The sequence below is a fragment of the Schistocerca nitens genome, chromosome 12 (assembly GCF_023898315.1).
Source record: "Schistocerca nitens isolate TAMUIC-IGC-003100 chromosome 12, iqSchNite1.1, whole genome shotgun sequence".
In the NCBI taxonomy this organism is placed as follows: Eukaryota; Metazoa; Arthropoda; class Insecta; order Orthoptera; family Acrididae; genus Schistocerca; species Schistocerca nitens.
The window spans coordinates 141,583,875-141,603,541 of NC_064625.1; the positions used below are offsets into that span (position 1 = coordinate 141,583,875).

Consider the following 19,667-nt stretch of genomic DNA (forward strand, 5'->3'; position numbering starts at 1 on the left):
AAATGCAAGATGTATGACATCTTTACAATGTTCAGTTCATGTGCAATAAATATTTTAAAGTGTTCCTGGACTTTATGTACACCCTGTGTAATGTTCAATATGAATAGCATGTTCAATATTAATACTCTTTAATAACAGAAATTTGTGATAATTTACTATATATTTTATTCATACTGAGAAAACTTATTAGAATACAGTATGAAGGAAAGGTAAAGTAACAGACAACAAATTTACTAATGAATTTTTATTGTTCTACAGTAGGAAAAATACTCACCTCAGTAGTCAAAAATAGTGTCAGCCAAAACCAAAAGAATGTCACATTAGCTTTAAACTGATTTGGAAGTAGTATTTGAAACAAAATGGTTGAGAATGTCATAATGAAATACTATTCCAAGGAATTTTTGAACGAAGGTAATTCAGATATAATATGGCACCACATTTGCTTACAAATTTTACTGAAGATAAATGAAATTAAAAAGCACTATGTTACTCTACATAACCTCCTTCACTGGGCAGTACACTTCTTAGCCTCTGTGCTCACACATCAGAAGCAATTCCCTGAAGTCGTCAGTGAATTACCCCAACTAATACCACTTTCTTTAGCTCGAGCATAAGTAATTTAGCGAGTTTAGAATAGGTGCATTTCACCAGTTCACCGACCCACGCACACTGGTGTGCAGTGCGACAGAGGGGGAGAAGAGAAGTGGGCAGAGGCAGACGGAGGACAGCAATTAGGGAAGATCGAGGCCTGGGGGTTACGGGAGAGTGTTCCAACTAGTGCAGCTATGATTAAAACAATTTATTACAGAATAACCATTTGACATAATAATTTACTAATATATAAGAAACTATCAGCCTCGATTGCGGTAATGAAACCGACCTTTACCTAGGTTTCAGCCCAAATAATTTGCCCGTCTTCAGAAGATATACCTGAATCTATAATTTGTCTAAGAGGGCATGGTCTTATTTCTAGACCATGCCCTCTTAGACAAATTATAGATTCAGGTATATCTTCTGAAGAAGGCTCAATTATTTGGGCTGAAACCTAGGTAAAGGTCGGTTTCATTACCGCAATCGAGGCTGATAGTTTCTTATATATTACATTACCACGATTGCTGACTGTGCTGCAATGTTGAAAGTACATAATAATTTACATTTGATGCTGTTACATAGTTACTGGTTTTTTTTTAGGACCACTTATGTTAGTAAACCTCAATGTGAGCTCCCTCGGTAGCTTGGAGAATGCCAAGGCGGTATTCCCGTTCCTGCCAGGTGTTTCGTAACGTGTATTCTGTCACGATATCCACAGCAACTTGTATCCCAGCCTTCAGTTCATCAAATTCAGCAACTGGTGTGACAAAGACTGTCCTCGATGTAGCCCCAGAAAAAAAAGGTTGAGGGGCGTAACATCTGGAGAGCAGGGTGGCCAGGGTGTTGGACCGTTCCTCGCAATCCACCGATCTGGAAATGTTTCGTCCAGGAAATCACTCACCATCAAAGCCCAATGGGGGGTGCTCGATCTTGCTGGAAAAGTATCCGCAGTTGATATTCTTCTAACTGTGCGGCAATGAACTGTTGCCAAACATGTAAGTAAACGTTAGCAGTAATGGATTTTTCCGTGAAGAAAAACAGACCAAAACCCTTGTTATGCACGAGGCCACACCAAACATTCATTTTTTCACTGTCTCACTGTAACTGTACAGTAGCATGCAGAGACTGAACCCCATATATGGACATTATACCTATTTACCATTCCACTGACACGAAAGGTGGATACATCAGTAAAGCATATGCAATTTAAGTAATCATTAGTGCCATCAATCCTGTTGAGATTTTAGCCCGCCGCGGGCCTAGTAATACTAGGGCCCGCGGCTGCCAGCAGCCTCGCTCAGCGGCTAAGTCCCGTTCAAGGTCACCCGCCTCTAAGGCGGCGCACACAGCCAGTTGCAAATTCAGCACGTGTCAGCAAATCATTCGGTTGCAAGGCCTGCACGATTTGCACTTTGTAAGCATGCAACCTAAGACTTTTGTGAAGAACCTTCATCACACTCGCTTGAGATATTTGAAGTTCACACGATGCTCGACGAGTCGATTTAGATGGACTGTCGAAACGATTGCCGAACACGATCGACAGTTGCATCACTCACACGAAGCCCGCCACTTCGAGGACGATCTTCAACGCTGCCTGTTTCGTTAAACTTTGCATCCCGTTGCTTTACTGATTTAACGTCAGGAGGTCTGTGTCCATAAGAAGCCCACAATTTACACCAAACACTGATGGGCGATTTCATTTCGTGAAATGAAAGCATACACTGCACTTTCTCCTGCTTCGATGCCATTTCGCCAGCAACTAACGTGACCTAACAGACCCGCATCTGTGTTGTGGAGCACTAGTGCCATCTATTGGTTACAACAACTAGCTACACTAACCTATGAAATGGCATCAAATGTAGCTTATTATGTTATTCTGTTATAAATTTCTATAATCAGGGCAAGACTTTGTGCTCACCCTGTATTTCTTCTGTCACCCAACATTTCTTTATAGTCACTTTCGTTGCCTTTATGTCTGTCCAACTTAAGTGACTGCCCTTTTTTGAAAAGTTCATTCCTCTTCAACTGAACTGCCTACTGTGAATTTTTTTGTCACAGCATCTACAGCCTTAGATAACCTCAAACACACCTCGCCCATCCTCAGTACTTCAGTATCCAACTTCTTTCCACTTTGATTCTTCCAGAAGATTATCTTACACTTCTCTCTACTCTTCATTACTCAGTTGTGATCTGAGTATCTGCAGCTGGGTATGCCTTAAAACCCAATATCCGATTTTGGAATCTTGTCTTACGATCCAGGTGCGTCTCCTCCTCTAATGAATCATTAACAGTGTATTCGCTATTACCAGCTGAAATTAGTTGCAGACGGAGCTATTGAAATAATAGTCTGCTCACTCAGAACTTGGCATACAGACTGTTATGAAAAATACCCCATCACTGAGACACGTTAACATTTCACTGTCACACCGAACACTGAAGTGGAACCGAGGCTTGCAGCAGAAAGTGACTGATTACAATCTGGCAACAACCCAAGATTCTTGGATTTCCCAAATCTTAACCACACCATTATGGCTCACCTATATTACCATCGAGGGAGTACATACAGGTTATGTAATTAACATAAGAACAATGAACAACTGGAACCAACTGAATGAAGCATTGCAGTTGTACAGACACCGACTTCATCTTCGGGAGTAGTTTGCTCTGTCCTATCACCCAGATTTTGGCTTTTTGTCATTTTCCTAAATCACTTCAGGCAAATACCAGATATGTGCCTTCAGCAAGGCCACAGCTAACCAACTGTCCTAGCCTCATAAAACATATTCTGTGTGCATGTGTACTGGAGCTACTTGTATTCCTAGTGTTATGGTGAGACATCTTACACCATCATGACAATTTCTGGGTTAAATAAGCACATACGTAAAAGAGAATGACATAGATCTGGTCTGCTGCTATCTGCTCAAGCAGTCTATGAATGATAAAGTACAGAGGAAAATCACAGGTGTATCAGTAATGGTAACGCTAATGCAAAAAACAGCAAATAATCACCACAGAGATTTTTTTAAAATAGTGCGAACTTACATTTTTTTCATCAGATACAGACTTCTTTTTCATTTCACTCATAGCCACACGTCTCCGTATCATCTTCACCTCTTCTGGACGAATGCGCATCATCATATCTTCTATGATTGGTCGTATTTGTGGATTACACACACTGGATAGTACAACATGCTATTACAATTGGTTTGCCGTGTTAAAAATAAAAGTTAAAAGTCAAAGAAATAATATAAATACAAAAGTTACAAGACACCAGAAAATATCAGGGTATTTACAAATATTTAGCAAATTACACAGCACAGTAGTGTCACCTAGTGAAATGCACAGTTACCACCGTTTTAAAGTTTTTCATTTGTTACTGTTAGAAAAAACAGCTCAGAAACAGACGAACAACTAGAAAGGCAACAGCACAACCAGTGTTCGGCTTTAGTCAACTGTTTAAATACAAACAAATATGAACCTAGACTATACTAGATGCCAGTCTTACAACAACCTTTACTTAGCATTCACATTCATTGCCTTCATCAACTCGACCAAGTTATCACCTTTCACCCTAAACTAGACTTCAGGCTACTGCTACAGAACTGTGTCATCACAACCAATCAACCCCATTTCAGCACGACTCCAGTTGTACCGTACTCATTCTAGCAGCTCACCAGAAACTGGCTAAGGTTTTTCAGCTTGCATTTAAGGAAACTTGCGAAAAATGGAAATTGTGTGTGACAGATTTGTTATACGACTTTACAATTTTTGTAATGGCCAAAATCAACAACCGTGCCTCAAATCCTATTGTTCAACTTTTGATAATCACCTTCACAGATGGCTGTTTACAATTCATCACAAACATGATTCTGTGAGAAGAAAATTATGTTAAGATGAGACCCGAAAGGACTGGCACATGACTTACTGTGATACAACCCAAGGCGCGATGAGACTGCAACGTATTTGATTTTGCATTAACATATAGCTATGAAAAAGATCTGTTCCCAACATATGCCACAAAACTTAAGTGTCAATTACTGTAAGGAAATGCTTAAAAAATTCTATCAATGGGAAGCAAGATGTCGATACAAAATCCTAACAGGAGACAAAACTGTCATATTCCAGAAACTAAGTAACGATCACGTGTTCGTGTGTCCGAGTCAAAGTGAGACCGATAGAGGTTTACGATAATGATTGAAGTAGAAAAAATAAATTAGAAACTAGAATGCAGATTACCATGGCTGGCTGATCATGAGAATAGAAAGGAGAAGCAAGCCACTCTGCATTACATTAAAACCACCACCCTAAAAGCCGTACAGTGGAGGACACAGAGGGACAAAGGACATACCCTAAAACTCATATCAAATGATAAAACACACCCTCACAAATAGAACATAGAACTAAAGCTACTGTTGGAGCATTGTCGCCTAACACCGAAGGTAGGGTGCTGGGAAATTTAAAAGTCCGCCACAGAGCGGCTAAAAGTGGGCAGTCCAGCAAGAGGTGGACGACTGTAATTTGGAAGCCACAGCGATATTGAGGTGGGTCCTCGTGACGGAGGAGGTAACTAGGTGTGAGCCACGTACGGCCAATACGGAGACGACATAGAACAACTGATTCTGTGCAAGAGGCCCGCAGGGAAGACTTCCACACATTCGCAGTCTCCTTAATGACACACAGTTTGTTGTGCATACTGTTACGTCACTCCGTCTCCCAAAGCTGAAAAACCTTGCGGCATAAGACAGAACGCAGGGCAGTTTCATCAGAGATACCCATCTCCAGTGGAGGTTTCCGCACAGCCTGTCAACAAGTTCGTTACCTGGGATTTCAACGTGTCCTGGGGTCCACACAAACACCACTGAACAAGTGGACCGTTCCCGGGCAGACGTGGCCTCCTGCATGTTTGCTACTAAAGGATGGCAAGGGTAGCACTGGTCGGTAGCTTGTAAGCTGCTCAGGGAGTCAGAACAGAGAGGAAACTGCTTACCAGAACAGGAACAAATGTACTAAAGTGGATGAGATATGGCCACCAGCTCTGCAGTAAATACACTGCAGCCGGCAGGCAAGGAATGCTGTTCAATATGTTCTCTGAACATAGGCAAAGCTAACATTACCGTCAGCCATCGAGTAAACAACTTCAGAGCCCCAGTACACGTCAAGAATTGAGAGGAAGCGACCGCGGAGAGCGTCGGGGTTAAAATGGTCCTCAGGGCCGTGAAAAAGGTCCAGACGACGCTTCGGCCGAGGTATACACCGTGGAGGTGTACGTGAATGGACCTCGAGCAGAGATGGTAAAGAGAAGGACTCCAGTTCAGAGAGAAGGGATCACACGCGAACCGAAATCGTGAGCCCTAATGTTGGCCGCCGATGCGGGAGATAAACTGCTGCATGCGGGAAAAGAAGACAGTAATTTAGATGCTCAGAGGAGCTACGAATGTGCGCAACAAAACTGTCAAGCAGTTGTGCACATCGGATCCACAATCGAGTGACTCCGGCCTCCACCAGGACACTGGTCACCGGACTCTTTCTAAAAGCTCCTGTCGCTAGGCAAATGCCACAGTGGTGCACTGGGCTGACTAAACGCAATGCTGAGGGCACCACCGAGCCGTAAACCAGACTCCCATAGTGAAGGCAGGATTGAACAAGGGCTCTGTAGAGCTGCAGCAGCGTAGAGTGATCTGCACTCCAGTTGGTGATGCTCAGGCAGTGGAGGGCATTGAGATGCTGCCAGCACTTCCGCTTAAGCTGACGAAGGTGGGGAAGCCAAGTCAATTGAGCTTCTGGATGTCCTAAGAATCGCTATATCTCCACTACAGTGAGTGGATCATCAATAAGATAAAGTTCAGGTTCCGGATGAACGGTACGACGCTGACAGAAGTGCACGACACACGACTTTGCGGCAGAAAACTGGAAGCTGTGGGCTAGAGCCCGTGACTGTGCCTTGTGAATGGTACCCTGCAGGCGCTGCTCAGCAACACCAGTACTGGAGGAGCAGTACGAAACGCAGAAGCCATCTGCATACAGAGAAGGGGAGACCGACAGCCCTACAGCTGCTGCTAAGCCGTTGATTGGCACTACAAACTTGAGATACACTCAATACGGAGCCCTGAGGAATGCCATTCTCCTGAATATGAGAGGGGGGGGGAATATGGGAGGCACCAACCTGGACACAGAGAGTACAGAGCGAGAAGAAGTTTTGGATAAAAATCAGGAGCCGGCCCCGGAGACCCCACTTATACAATGTGGCAAGGATATGACGTCACCAGGTCGTGTCAAATGCTTTACGCAAGTAAAAAAAAAAAAAACAGCAACCAGATGTTGGCGTCTGAAAAAGGCTGTTTGGATGGCAGACTTGAGGGACACAAGATTATCAGTGGTAGAGCGACCCTGGCAGAAACCGCACTGACACGGAGCTAGTAGGCCATGTGACTCCATCTCCCAACCCAACAACCAACACACAGTATGTTCCAGCAGCTTATAAAGAACATTGGTAGGGCTGACGGGCTGATTACTATCCGCATCAAGTGGGTTTTTACTGGGTTTGAGCAGTGGAACGACAGTGTTCTCCCGCCTTGCGATGAAAAGATGCCATCACAGCAGATCTAGTTGAAGACGATGAGGAAATGGCACTTGTAGTCAGAAGAGAGATCATCTGACTGTGGATCCAATCCGGCCCACGAGCTGTGTCGGGTCAATGTGCAAGTGCGCTGAGGAGCTCCCACTCCATAAATGGAGCGTTAAAGGGTTCACTGTGGCGTGTAGTGAACAAGAGGACTTTCCTTTCCACTCGCCGTTTCAGGGTGCAAAAGGCTGGGGGGGTAGTTCTCCGACGCAGAGGTTCAAACACAGTGCTCGCCATTTGCGTCTGCGTCGGTACAGAGCACGCCGTTGATGGTAACACTAGGGACACCTGTTGGGGTCTGGTACCCAAAAAGACATCTGATCTTTGTCCAGACTTGGGAAGGTGACACATGGCACCCAATGGTCGACACTTACCTCTACCAACACTCCTGTTTCCGTCGTTTTACAAGCTGGCATACACGGGTACGGAGCCGCTTAAAGGCTATCAGATACTGTAAAGAGTGCCGCTCGTGTCTCTGTAGAGCTTGCCAACTAACTGCCTCAGTAATTTCCGGCGACCACCAAGGGACTGTCTTTCGTCGGGGGGCACCCTAAAGAGCGAGGGATCACCTGCTCAACCATCACATCGATGTTACCATGTCAGGGAGAGTCAACAGTGACATCAGAGGTTAAAGTTTCCCAATCCACCTTGTTTAAAGCCCATCTGGGCAGGCATCTGTGGGCCTGGCGCTGGGGCAGTGACAGGAAGATGGGGAAGTGGTCACTACCACACAGGTCATCACGTGATCTCCAGTGGAATAGATGGGAAAAGTCCTGGGCTGCGAATTGATAAATCAATGGTCAAGTAACTAACTCTAACCACACTCAAATGTGTGGTGGGCCCAGTATTTAGGAGGCAGAGGTCGAATTGCGTCAGTAAAGTTTCGACAGCTCTGCCTCGGCCAGTAACCACGGTGCCACCCCACAAGGGGGTTATGGGCGTTAAAATCTCCCAAAAGTAGGAAAGGTTTAGGGAGTTGATAAATCAGTGCATCTAATACATTCAGGGGTACTGCACCATCTGGAGGGAGATATACGTTGCACACAGTTATTTCCTGTGTCATCCATATTCTGACAGCCACAGCTTCAAGAGGGGTTTGAAGGCACACATTTTCACTACAGACTGAGTTTACGACATAAATGTGAACTCCACCTGACACTATTATAATAGCTACGGTTCATGTAATATCCCTTATAGTTGCAGAAGGCAGGGTTCTGCATTGCTGGGAACCAGGTTTCCTAGAGGGCAATGTAGAAAGCAGGTGTAAAGCTTAACAGTTGTCATAGCTCAGCCATCTCCCGATCCCATAAATTATGATCAAAGCGCCACAAACTAGGTTGGCCACCACAATCAACACACACACACACACACACACACACACACACACACACACACACACACACACACACACACACACACACACACACACACACAAAAACCAACGAAAAAATAAACCAAAAGAAGGACATGACCCACCCACACCTCAACCCCCCAACCAACCCAACCTCCCCCCTCACCCCAAAACAAAAAACCCATTAAAAACCAACTGCAACATAAAAAATCTCAATCACACACTACAACTCAACAAAAAAGATCCTCCACAACTAAAACACAAACCAACACAGTCCCCCCCCCTCACAAACACCATCCACCCCATACTGAGCCGCAGCCACCCACCCTCCCACCCACCCAAACCACCCTAACCAACCACTTTAGGCCCATACATTTTACTAGCAGCCCTTTAAAAAAACCCGAAAAACACAATAGCCCTCAGGGACACTCTTTCGCCAACAGTACTCATCTAAATGAGACTGAAGGTTGGAAGAGCACCTCTCCCCCCCCCCCCCTCCCCAAAGAACTGACTTAACAGTCCCCCCACGTCCCCTCTATTGTATTTGTCCAAGCCCCCATCTCAATTTTTGAACTCTAAGCTATGGTTAATGACTAAATGATTGAATCCCCTCTCACCCAACCCCCTGTATGAAGAAAATGCATCAAACTACTGTGGACCCCGGTTCAATGTACCCCTCAATTAATCCCACTAATTCCGCCTTAGACCTCCCTTCCATAACCCTAAAAACACATTCAGAACACCTACTTACTCCCCCCCCCCCTCCCCCCTGGAACCGGAACAACAGCCCCCCCCACACCCAGACACCAACTACAGACTTACCCCTCCCACACTTCCTTTTCACATCAACCCCATGCTCTCCCCCCCTCCCCCCAGCTAACCCCTGTACTTAATAAACTCTGAACACACTTCACGGCAAAAAGAAAACCAATCAAGCACACTCCTCTCACTCACAACAGTCTCATGCACGCAAAAACTGTGAGAGGATCTATAACAAAAATAATAAGTCACCAGTACAATCTCGTGCATGCCCAACCTAGACTTCTCGAACCAGGAACCACACCGTATGGAACGCCAAATGTCATCCTTTCGACAGCACCACATACAACCGTCCCTGGTCCGAGATGCCAGAACTTTAGCCAACTTCATTTCTTCGCTACAAATAGAGCACTTCACGACCCTGGCAATTAAACCAAACAGCTGCAAAAACTGTCAGTTCCAAAGCAGTGTTTCCCATCATTTCCCTCAGATGCGCGCTATTAATTTTATCCGTCATATCTATTCCTTAACAAAAACCGAATAATTTACTCAAATTACCACACGACCTACAGTGAACAACACTAAATTAACCTTCACACAAAACCACTAAATCGTTAACTCACTGAAACGAATTCCATTACAAACACAGCCAACACTAACAATTCTGTATAATGAGCAAGAGCAAACTGAGCCCATTACACCACACAAACGAAAGCCCAGAACATACCACCAGAGGGCACAACAAACCACAACACGACGACATCTACAAACACACCACACTCACAAACCAAACTCCACACAGTCATGACGTCACACACCACAACACCCTTACGTCATGGGTCAAAGCCGATGCGTGGGATCGGACGCTTCTGTCGACCCTAAATTTACAGTCTTCTGAAGCAACATCAGTATGCTATGCAGTTTCAGTAATAATAATTCAAGTGAGCAGTAGCTTACACATTAAAACAGATATTGGATTGTCAATTCTGTCTATTTATGGAAAATATTCCAGGAAACAAATGTACTGAATATAGTAACAATATCTAAGCTGCAATAAGAGGCTATAGACATTACAACAAAGTGGGAAGAGAACTCACTACTGTTCCAAGTGAATAGTTTGCAAACAATGTCCTACATAAAGAGACGGACAAGCACCAAAGAAATAGGTCTTTACATGAACATGGAAACAGATGCAGCCACCAGTTACACCTCAGCAGGAAAGAAAATAAAATCTTGTGCTGTATAATGAAAGAGAGTTATGCAATTAAGTGATCGAAGACAAACATGAAATATACACCTCCTGTACACTCAAAATTATTCATTACATAGCAGTTTTGAAACTTAAGGACTACCTGAAATATATAAATTATATAGACAACTGTACTATGACTGAGGGGCTTTTGCAATACATTCAATTGAATAGTGAAGAATGCTGTACAAACATGTAACAGAGCAAATATTGCAGACCCATTTATGTAACTGTGTTTACTTGGGCACATATTTATGACATACATACAACTTACATTGTCTACACGTGGATAAATATACAGTAGTCTAGAATAGTCAATCATCAGGTTCCCAAATCAGAAGACATCTGAATTCTCGGGTCTGCTCAGGCCAAATTCAAAACTTTCTTTGGTACAATCAACATTACTTCACTCCTAAATCCAAGAAAGCTCTACAAATTAGGAGAAACAGTTAAGAAAAGTCAAATTTTAACCATGCTAGAAACAAGATTGCAAAGTGAGAATGCCACCACGTAGCAAGGATTTTGGAAATTACAGACTATTCAAAAAGCAAAAAAGGCAAAATAACACCAATCAATATACCCCATGTGGTAGATTGTATTAACAGTTTCATAAGACATTCAGAGATCAATAATCAAAGTGAAGAACAAAATTAATGACAATTTACTTTGAATGTGCAAATAAAATTTAAACAGTAATTAATGTAAATCAACCAGGGGGGAGGGGGGGGGGGGGCGGGGACAGAAAAGTAAACATGCGATGGGGGTGTGATAGAAAAATTAATCTCTAAAATTCCACAAAATCATGGGAAAATTTTAACAGAGTATTTTAATGATTAGTTAGTGCAAGAGAAAATGCAAGGAAATAATTTGTGACTTCCTTGTGCACAAATGGAACAAGCAAAATGGATACTTGTCTAACTGTGTAGAAATTGTAACCACAAAACTGTCAACACATTTCAAACAAAACAAAAAATATTGCTATCATCTGACAAGAATTTAGGCGAAATCCGTACTGATCATATCACAATCTCACAACCACATCACAAGGGGATTTTAAATATGTACAAGTACACAAATGTCCAAATATTTACAGATCACTACCTAACCACAGTGAAACTAAATTTAAAGCCTCAAAAGCTCAGCAAACAGATACAGGTAATACCGAACATGATACTGATTAACTCCAAGCAATGCTATTAGCAAATGAACTCAAAACACAAGCACAAAACTCCAAAGAAATCTCAACAGAAACTTATCGAAACTGCATAAACTCAAATTCCTCTACAAAGATGGAAAGAGACTTCCATGGTGGAACAAAGACTGCGCAAGCAGTAAAATCTTGACAAAGGGCATTCAAATCATGAAATAATAAACTGGAAAAAAAAGTGCCAAGCAACTCTAAGCAGCTTGAAAATTGAACAAAAAGACATTATGAGAAGTGATCTTCAGGCTTATAAATAACAGGGATTCTTATATGAAACACAAAGCTAAATGGATACCAGCCCCAAAAACTGTTTCATGAAAGAAAGTGCACACTTTGCACATAACCAAGAAATAGATAATTTAAAAAACTTCCAAACTGCCCTAAACCCAAAGAAAGATTTCTATCAGAAATTCTAAAAACCAATTCAGATTCACAAGCATCAAATGAAGGGGAAATTGCTGGACAAGAGGTTAAAAATAAGCATTTGGTTAGGACGGAACTGTTGCAGAAGTCCTAAAACCTCCCACAAAAATTTTAAAAGAAAATTACAGTGATCATGCAAAATATCTGACAGAAAACCATACAAACTGGAAAACTGCACCGATACATCCACTACATAAAAAAGAACCATAACCAATAATACCTTTAGACGGGCCTTCAGTTTGTGCCATACAAAATTGTCTTAGTACACACACAACAACCACCACCACCACCACCACCACCAACCTGAATTCAAATTCGGCGAATATCAAGAAAATTCCAGACCAAACAGATATTGTCTAAAACAAATTTTAGCTATGAAACTAATTCCCACATCAAAATACTTATAATAAGAAGGCATCTTTATAGATTTTAAGTAAGCTTATGAGGAAAAGTAATCAGAAAGTGGCGAAAACTGAAATTACAGTTTAAAATTGATGAACCAATCAAATTCAAGAGTGATTCTCAACCCAAATATATATGTTAAACTATTCAGTGACAGCTTCCTGACTAAAAAATGACATCCGTGACAAAAAAATGCATATCAAAATACACAAAACTGAGGCACTACAATACAGCCACAAAACCAGTCTGTCTACATGGGACTGAAGGCACTGAAGAAATCCAATGTGAAAAACGAAAATAACATTATTAGTTTGAAATCGCATTTAGGAATGAAAATACTGTACACAGAAATTGAACGGGCAGAAATTGCGCTTCAGGGTACTCGTCCTGGCACAAAAATCTAATGAGACCATTACAGTTCGATCCTATGAGCGCAAAAAGGAGCTATTCTGTAAGACAACGTAATACAAACAATAAGAAAAGGTAAAACTAAAACATAAAATGCCCCTAGTTGTACATGGTGTAGTCAATTAGGTCCCAAACGTGATAATTATTATATTACATTATGTTCTCGTTACAATAATGAAATGAAGTATTCAGCAATAATCCAGCGAGAAAACGAAAAAATAGCACTATGGTTACAGGTGGCTGTCAAGAAAAGCGGATTTAATTGAATAGCTCAAACCTTCGCAATGTTTCCTCGTCTGGTGGAGGAAGACCAAGCCCTGCTCTCCAACTGACGACTTTTAATTTAAACTCTTCCATCTTCTATTGAACTCTGTTAACACTAGCTCACTGTATGTCACGCCGATTTCCTCTTTCAACTCCCGCAGAAATTTTCAAATGTCAACAGAGTACAATTCGATTATCGACATTTGTTGTCGATTACATCAAGGTCGATTAAAAGTTAACCGAAAAAATCGGCCTTTCAAAAATTGTAATACACCACCCTCGTTTTAAGTTAAATGAGGGAATTAATCGCGATTAAAGTTAACTGAGGTTGTAGACTCGTTTACCTTGAATTCATCGCAGTTAAAACGAGGTAAGCAGCTGCCGTATGAAGATGGCGGCCCGTTTTGATGTTTTATGGGCCCGTTGTACAATCTTGGGCTGTAAATCCAGGGATGGCTAACCGCGGAATAGGCTAATCACGGGTTGGAGAGTGCAATGTACGACACCTTCTTATTCCCCGATTTGTTATTCCCGCAACTGCGTTCCCGTTCAGTTAAGTTGCCAACAACTTAATATCACACTGGCTATTTTCATGTACTTCATTTCATATACTTTAAATGTCGTCTGCAGAAATAGCAAGTCTAACGTTAACAAAATTATTCGTTTGATGGTGGTAGATACTGTAGAAGGATTCAAGAGTGTTGTAGAAAACTTCAAGGAAGACATTAGTGCAAAACATTTAACTGAGTTTGTAAGGTGCTTGCATGTACAACTTGTAACGTTCTATCGAAAAATTCGTTAAAGGATCATCAGATATTTGTTGCTTACCAGTAAGAGATCTTTCAGGATTTCCAAATAAAGTATGAGAAAAAGTATGCAACAGTTTCCATTCAACTTCATAAATATCGACAGAGCAGCTACAGCAGACGTACGATTTGTTTTCTCCCAAAAAAGAAACGCATAAATATTACACCTAGGCGAGAGATCGCTGGCGCCTGATACGTGAAATTTAAGCTTCACGTTCTATACGATGAAATTTACGATTTGATAAAGTCAATGGAAGGACATCACAGTTTAAGTAGGGACATAATATAAAAGCAACTGCGAAATGCGGTCAATCATAATCAGACCACGAAAATAAATAACTTTAATTTAACTGACTAATATGTCCAAATTAGATACATGATGATTAAAATCTTTATCTTATCTTAAATCTCTGAAATTTTTTTCTTCATACATTCTTTTCTGTTACATTGCTAAATAATGTCTCTTTTGTTGTTCTAAATCTTTATCAGCTCTTTTCTTCTTTATAACTGCTTTTACAATTGCTGCAGATACATCAGTGATGAATCAATAGTTGCTAGATATGGGAATGAAGTTAATAATAATGGTAAAAATCCACTTCATGTTTCGTTTCTTGTTTGTTCATTAAATATTCAACAATTTTTTCACAATAGGAATACCTAATCTAATAATTAAATTTCCAGCAATTTTTTTATCTCTTCTTCGTTTTTGTGCAATTGTTAAATGCTGATGAATATTATTTAATTATTCGTTATTCAATTAACTTTTACTGATTTTGATTCTATTTTGCCATTTGGATGTCCAGCATAATGAATAATAAAGTTATTCATTGATATAGATTAAAAATTAATAAACAATATTTTTGTACTCCTCATTCATTTTGATCAACATTTAACCCAAGTCCTAATTTTCGTTTTCCATACATTATTCTTCTAACTGCAATTGAAGCCAATTCTCCACCAACTGGAGCACCTACATCTTCATGTACATGGATACTCTGCAAACGACATTTAAGTGCCTGGTAGAAGGTTCATCGAACCACATTCACAATTCTCTATTATTTCAGTCTCGTATAGCATGCGAAAAGAATGAACACCTATATCTTTCTGTACGAGCTCTGATTTCCCTTATTTTATCGTGGTAATCGTTTCCTCCTACGTAGGACGGTGTCAACAACATGCTTTCACGTTTGGAGGAGCCGGTGATTGGAATTTCGTGAGAAAATTCCGTCGCAACGAAAAACGCCTTTGTTTTAATGATAGCCATCCCAAACCCTGTATCTTCAGTAACACTCTCTCCCATATTTGGCGTTAATGCAAAACGTGTCCTCTTTGAAATTTTTCGATGTACTCCATCAATTCTATCTTATAACGATCCCACACCATGGAGCAGTATTCTAAGATAGGATGGGCAAGTGTAGTGTAGGCTGTCTCCTTAGTACATCTGTTACATTTTCTAAGTGTCCTGCCAATAAAACGCAGTCTTTGATTAGCCTTCCCCACAACATTTTCTATGTGTTCCTAACCAATTTATGTTGTTTGTAATTGTAATTCCTAGGTATTTAGTTGAATTTATGGCCTTTAGATTTGACTGATGTGTCTTGTAACCGAAGTTTGACGGATTCCTTCTGGCTCTCATGTGGATGACCCCACAGGGTTTGTTATTTAGGTTCAAATGCCAATTTTCGCAACATTCAGATATCTTTTCTAAATTGTTTTTCAATTTGTTTTGATCTTTTGATGACTTTATTAGTCGATAAACGACAGCGTCATGTGCAAACAACCTAAGATGGCTACTCAGATTGTCTCCCAAATCGTTTATATAGATAAGGAACAGCAAAGGACCTATAACACTACCTTGGGGAGCTCCAGAAACCACTTCTCTTTTATTCACTGACTTTCCATCTATTACTACGAACTGACCTCTATGACAGGAAATCACAAATCACGTCACATAACTGAGACATTATTCTATAAGCACACAATTTCACTATAAGCCACTTGTGTGGTACAGTGTCATAAGCCTTCCAGAAATCCAGAAATACTGAATAAATCTGAAATCCCTTGTCAATAGCACTCAACAATTCATGCGTATAAAGAGCTAATTGTGTTTCACAAGAATGATGTTTTCTAATTCCATGTTGATGGTGTGTGAATAGACCGTTTCCTTTGAGGTAATTCATAATGTTCGAATACAATATATGTTCCAAAAACCCTGCTGCATATCGACGTTAATGATATAGGCCTGTAATTAAGTGGATAACTCCTACTGCCTTTCTTGAATATTGGTGTGACCTAAGCAAATTTCCAGTCTTTGGGTACGGATCTTTCATTGAGCGAACAGTTGTATATGATTGTTAAGTATGGGGCTAATGCATCAGCATACTCTGTAAGGAACCTAATTGGTATACAGTCTGGACCAGAAGTGATTTAAGTTGCTTCACTACTCTTAGGTTATTTACTTCTACGTGAGTCATTTTGGTAGCTGTTCTTGATTCGAATTCTGGAATATTTAATTCGTCTTCTTTTGTGAATTCATTTCGAAAGGCTGTGTTTAGTAACTCTGTTTTGGCAGCACTGTCTTCGATAATATCTTTATTGCTAGTGCACAGAGAAGGCATTGATTGTGTCTTGCCACTAACATACTTCATATACGACCAGACTCTCTTTAGACTTTCTGCCAGGTTTCGAGAAAAAGATTCCTTTTGGAAACTGTTATAAGCATTCCATACTAAATTTCAAGCTTTGTAAAAGATCGCCAATCTTGTTGATTTTGCGTCTGTTTAAACTTGGCATGTTTGTTTCGTTGTTTCAGCAACAGTGTTCTGACCCATTTTGTGTACCAGGGAGGATCAGCACTGTCGTTTCTTAATTTAGTTGGAATAAATCTTTCAATTTTTGCCGATACTGTTTCTTTGAATTCAAGCCACATCTGGTCTACACTTATATTATTAATTTGGGAGGAATGCAGATTGTCTCTCAGGAAGGCGTCAAGTGAATTTTTATCTGCTTTTTTGAATAGGTATATTTTTCGCTTATTTTTGGGGGATTTGGGGGTAACAATATTCAGTCTCGGTACGAAAATCCTATGTTCACCAGTCCCTGTATCAGCATTGATGCTTGTTATTAATTCATGATTATTTGTTGCTAATAGATCAAGTGTGTTTTCACTACCATTTACTATTCACGAGGGCTCATGGACTAACTGGTCGCAATAATTTTCAGACAATGCGTTTAGCACAATTTCGGATGATATTTTATGTGTGCCTCCACAATTAAACATATCAAGGGTAAATTAAAGTCACCACCAACGATAATCGTATAAGTCGGGTACATGTTTGAAATCAAAGTCTAGTTTTCTTTTAACATTTCAGCAAATGTATCATGTTAATTGGAGGGTCCAATAATTATATTATTCCGATTGTCAACAATGACATCTTACCCACACTAACTCACAGGAACAAACTACTTCAATTTCGTGACAAGATAAACTACCACCACCGACCATGTTTAGCCTATTCTTTCGGAACACCGTTGAGTTCTTCCCAAAAATTTCGGCTGATCTATAACGATTTGAGCATCAATGCTTTCTATTAGCGCTTGGAGCTCTGGTACTTTCTCAATATAGCTACGACAATTCACAGCTGTTATACCGAAGGTTCCTGTATCTACATTCTTCCTGTGTTCAGCCGCACCCTTTGTGACTGAAGCCCTCCTTGTGTTTTCCTGAGACCCTCTAACCTAAAGCATATGCTTTTTCTTTTGCAGCTACTTGTAGTTTTTTATCAGTATCATGGTTTTTCTACTTGTTTATCATCTCTATACAAAATATCATATTCTTACATGCTTTATCTAATGGATTTATTCCTTTATCTCCACGTTCTAATCTTTCATTTACTTTAGTCCCAGGGTCATAGCAATTATGACCAGGTTAATGCATTTCAGATGGTAAATTATTAATTGCATTTCTTTTGGATTGTTAATCATTAAATTCATTAGTAAACTTTTTTGATATTCGTAATTTTTCATTGTGATAATTTTTCTTTCCAGCTAATTCTTCTCTGAGGATTGTTTTTCTGCTATCAAAAAAATTGTTCAAATGGGTCTGAGTACTGTGGGACTTAAAATCTGAGGTCATCAGTCCCCTAGAATTCAGAACTAATTAACCCTAACTAACCTAAGGACATCACACAGGATCCTGTCAGGATTCGAACCTGCGACCATAGCGGTAGTGCGGTTCCAGACTGAAGCGCTTAGAACCACTTGGCCACACTGCCCGGCTGTTCATCTATCAATTAATTAACTTACATTATTTATCCACATATACTCAACTGGTTTTTCTGAATATTTTTTTTATTAAATCTTCACCAACATTTTGAAATGAATTAGTAAGATTCTTTCTGAAAAACTAGGAAAATAATCTTCAACAATTTTTTTATCAAATAATTATTCTTATTTTCTTTAACTGATTTTATTTTATTTGGCTTATTCTCAGAATAAGCAACATTTGAGTCATATAAAATTATAGCATAAATTTATAAATCAAAAGAATAGAATTCCTTGCCTAAATCATCCAAAGTAATTTGTTTTTCAGTTCAAAGATTCGTCAATCCATCAGTAACTAAATATTCTTTTTCATCAGTTTTTAATTTATCTTAACTGAATTCAACTGAATATTCACAGGTTGCAATCCAAAAAGAGTAGATTTACTATGACTGACAAATTTTAACGTTCTTTCACTTATTGTTTTAATATCTTTTTTTTATTTTTTCCATCATTAACTTCTTCTTCATATTTATTAAATAAGTCATGTATTTCTTGATGAAAAATATTATTTAAAGGCAAGAAAACATTTTATTAGCTTTGTAATTACACCCTGGATACGAAAAAAAAACACATTTACTGTAAGAAAATAAACAGAAGTTACACACAAGCCAAGAATAAAGATATTGACAGCAGAGTCATGGAGCAGCACATAAATATAGACGTCAAAGAATTTTTTCTTTTCTTTTAACACTTCCTACAAAAGAAAAAATCATGAAATTATTGCTTTGTCTCTTGCATGCCAATTTCTGAACATAGAAAATTAAATCGAACTCGTTCAAGAGGTTTCGTCAAAATATCTGACAACTGGTTGTGTCCATCAATGTGTTCCAAGAAAATCTCACCGTTCAGATATCTTTCACGAACATAGAAATGTCGGACCTCTATATGTTTAGAACGTCGATGATATTCTGGATTTTTTGCCAACTTCAATGCACTAGCATTGTCAATGTAAAGAACTGGAGGCTGCCCCGACATTTCCACTAATTCTGATAGCAGATGACGTAACCAAACTAACTCTTTTGCTCCTTCACTAGCTGCAATTATTTCCGCCTCGGTTGTGGATGTGGCCACTACTTTCTGCAACTGACTTGTCCATGACACTGCACCACCTGAGTACTTTGCAAGAATTCCAGTTGTTGAGCGCCTTGTCCGGTTATCACCTGCGAAATCTGCATCAGCGTAAATCTTTAACTCTTCTTTTTTATTATATACAATTCCAAAATTTAAGGTCCCTTTCAAATACCGGAAAATGCGCTTTACTCTAT

At 40.0% G+C, this 19,667-nt stretch overlaps 1 protein-coding gene across 1 annotated transcript in view; it reads right to left on the minus strand.

Annotated features, from left to right (window-relative positions):
• The window catches only part of LOC126215145 (uncharacterized), a 63,495-nt gene extending 50,039 nt beyond the window's left edge, over positions 1-13,456 (minus strand). Inside the window, exons 1-2 of the mRNA XM_049941807.1 lie at positions 13,287-13,456; positions 3,634-3,766 (exon numbers count right to left, since the gene is read on the minus strand). Of these exons, the coding sequence (XP_049797764.1) occupies positions 3,634-3,766; positions 13,287-13,366 (213 nt within the window). The 5' untranslated portion in view covers positions 13,367-13,456. The remainder of the gene's footprint in view (positions 1-3,633; positions 3,767-13,286) is intronic.
• Between the last annotated feature and the right edge of the window lie 6,211 nt (positions 13,457-19,667).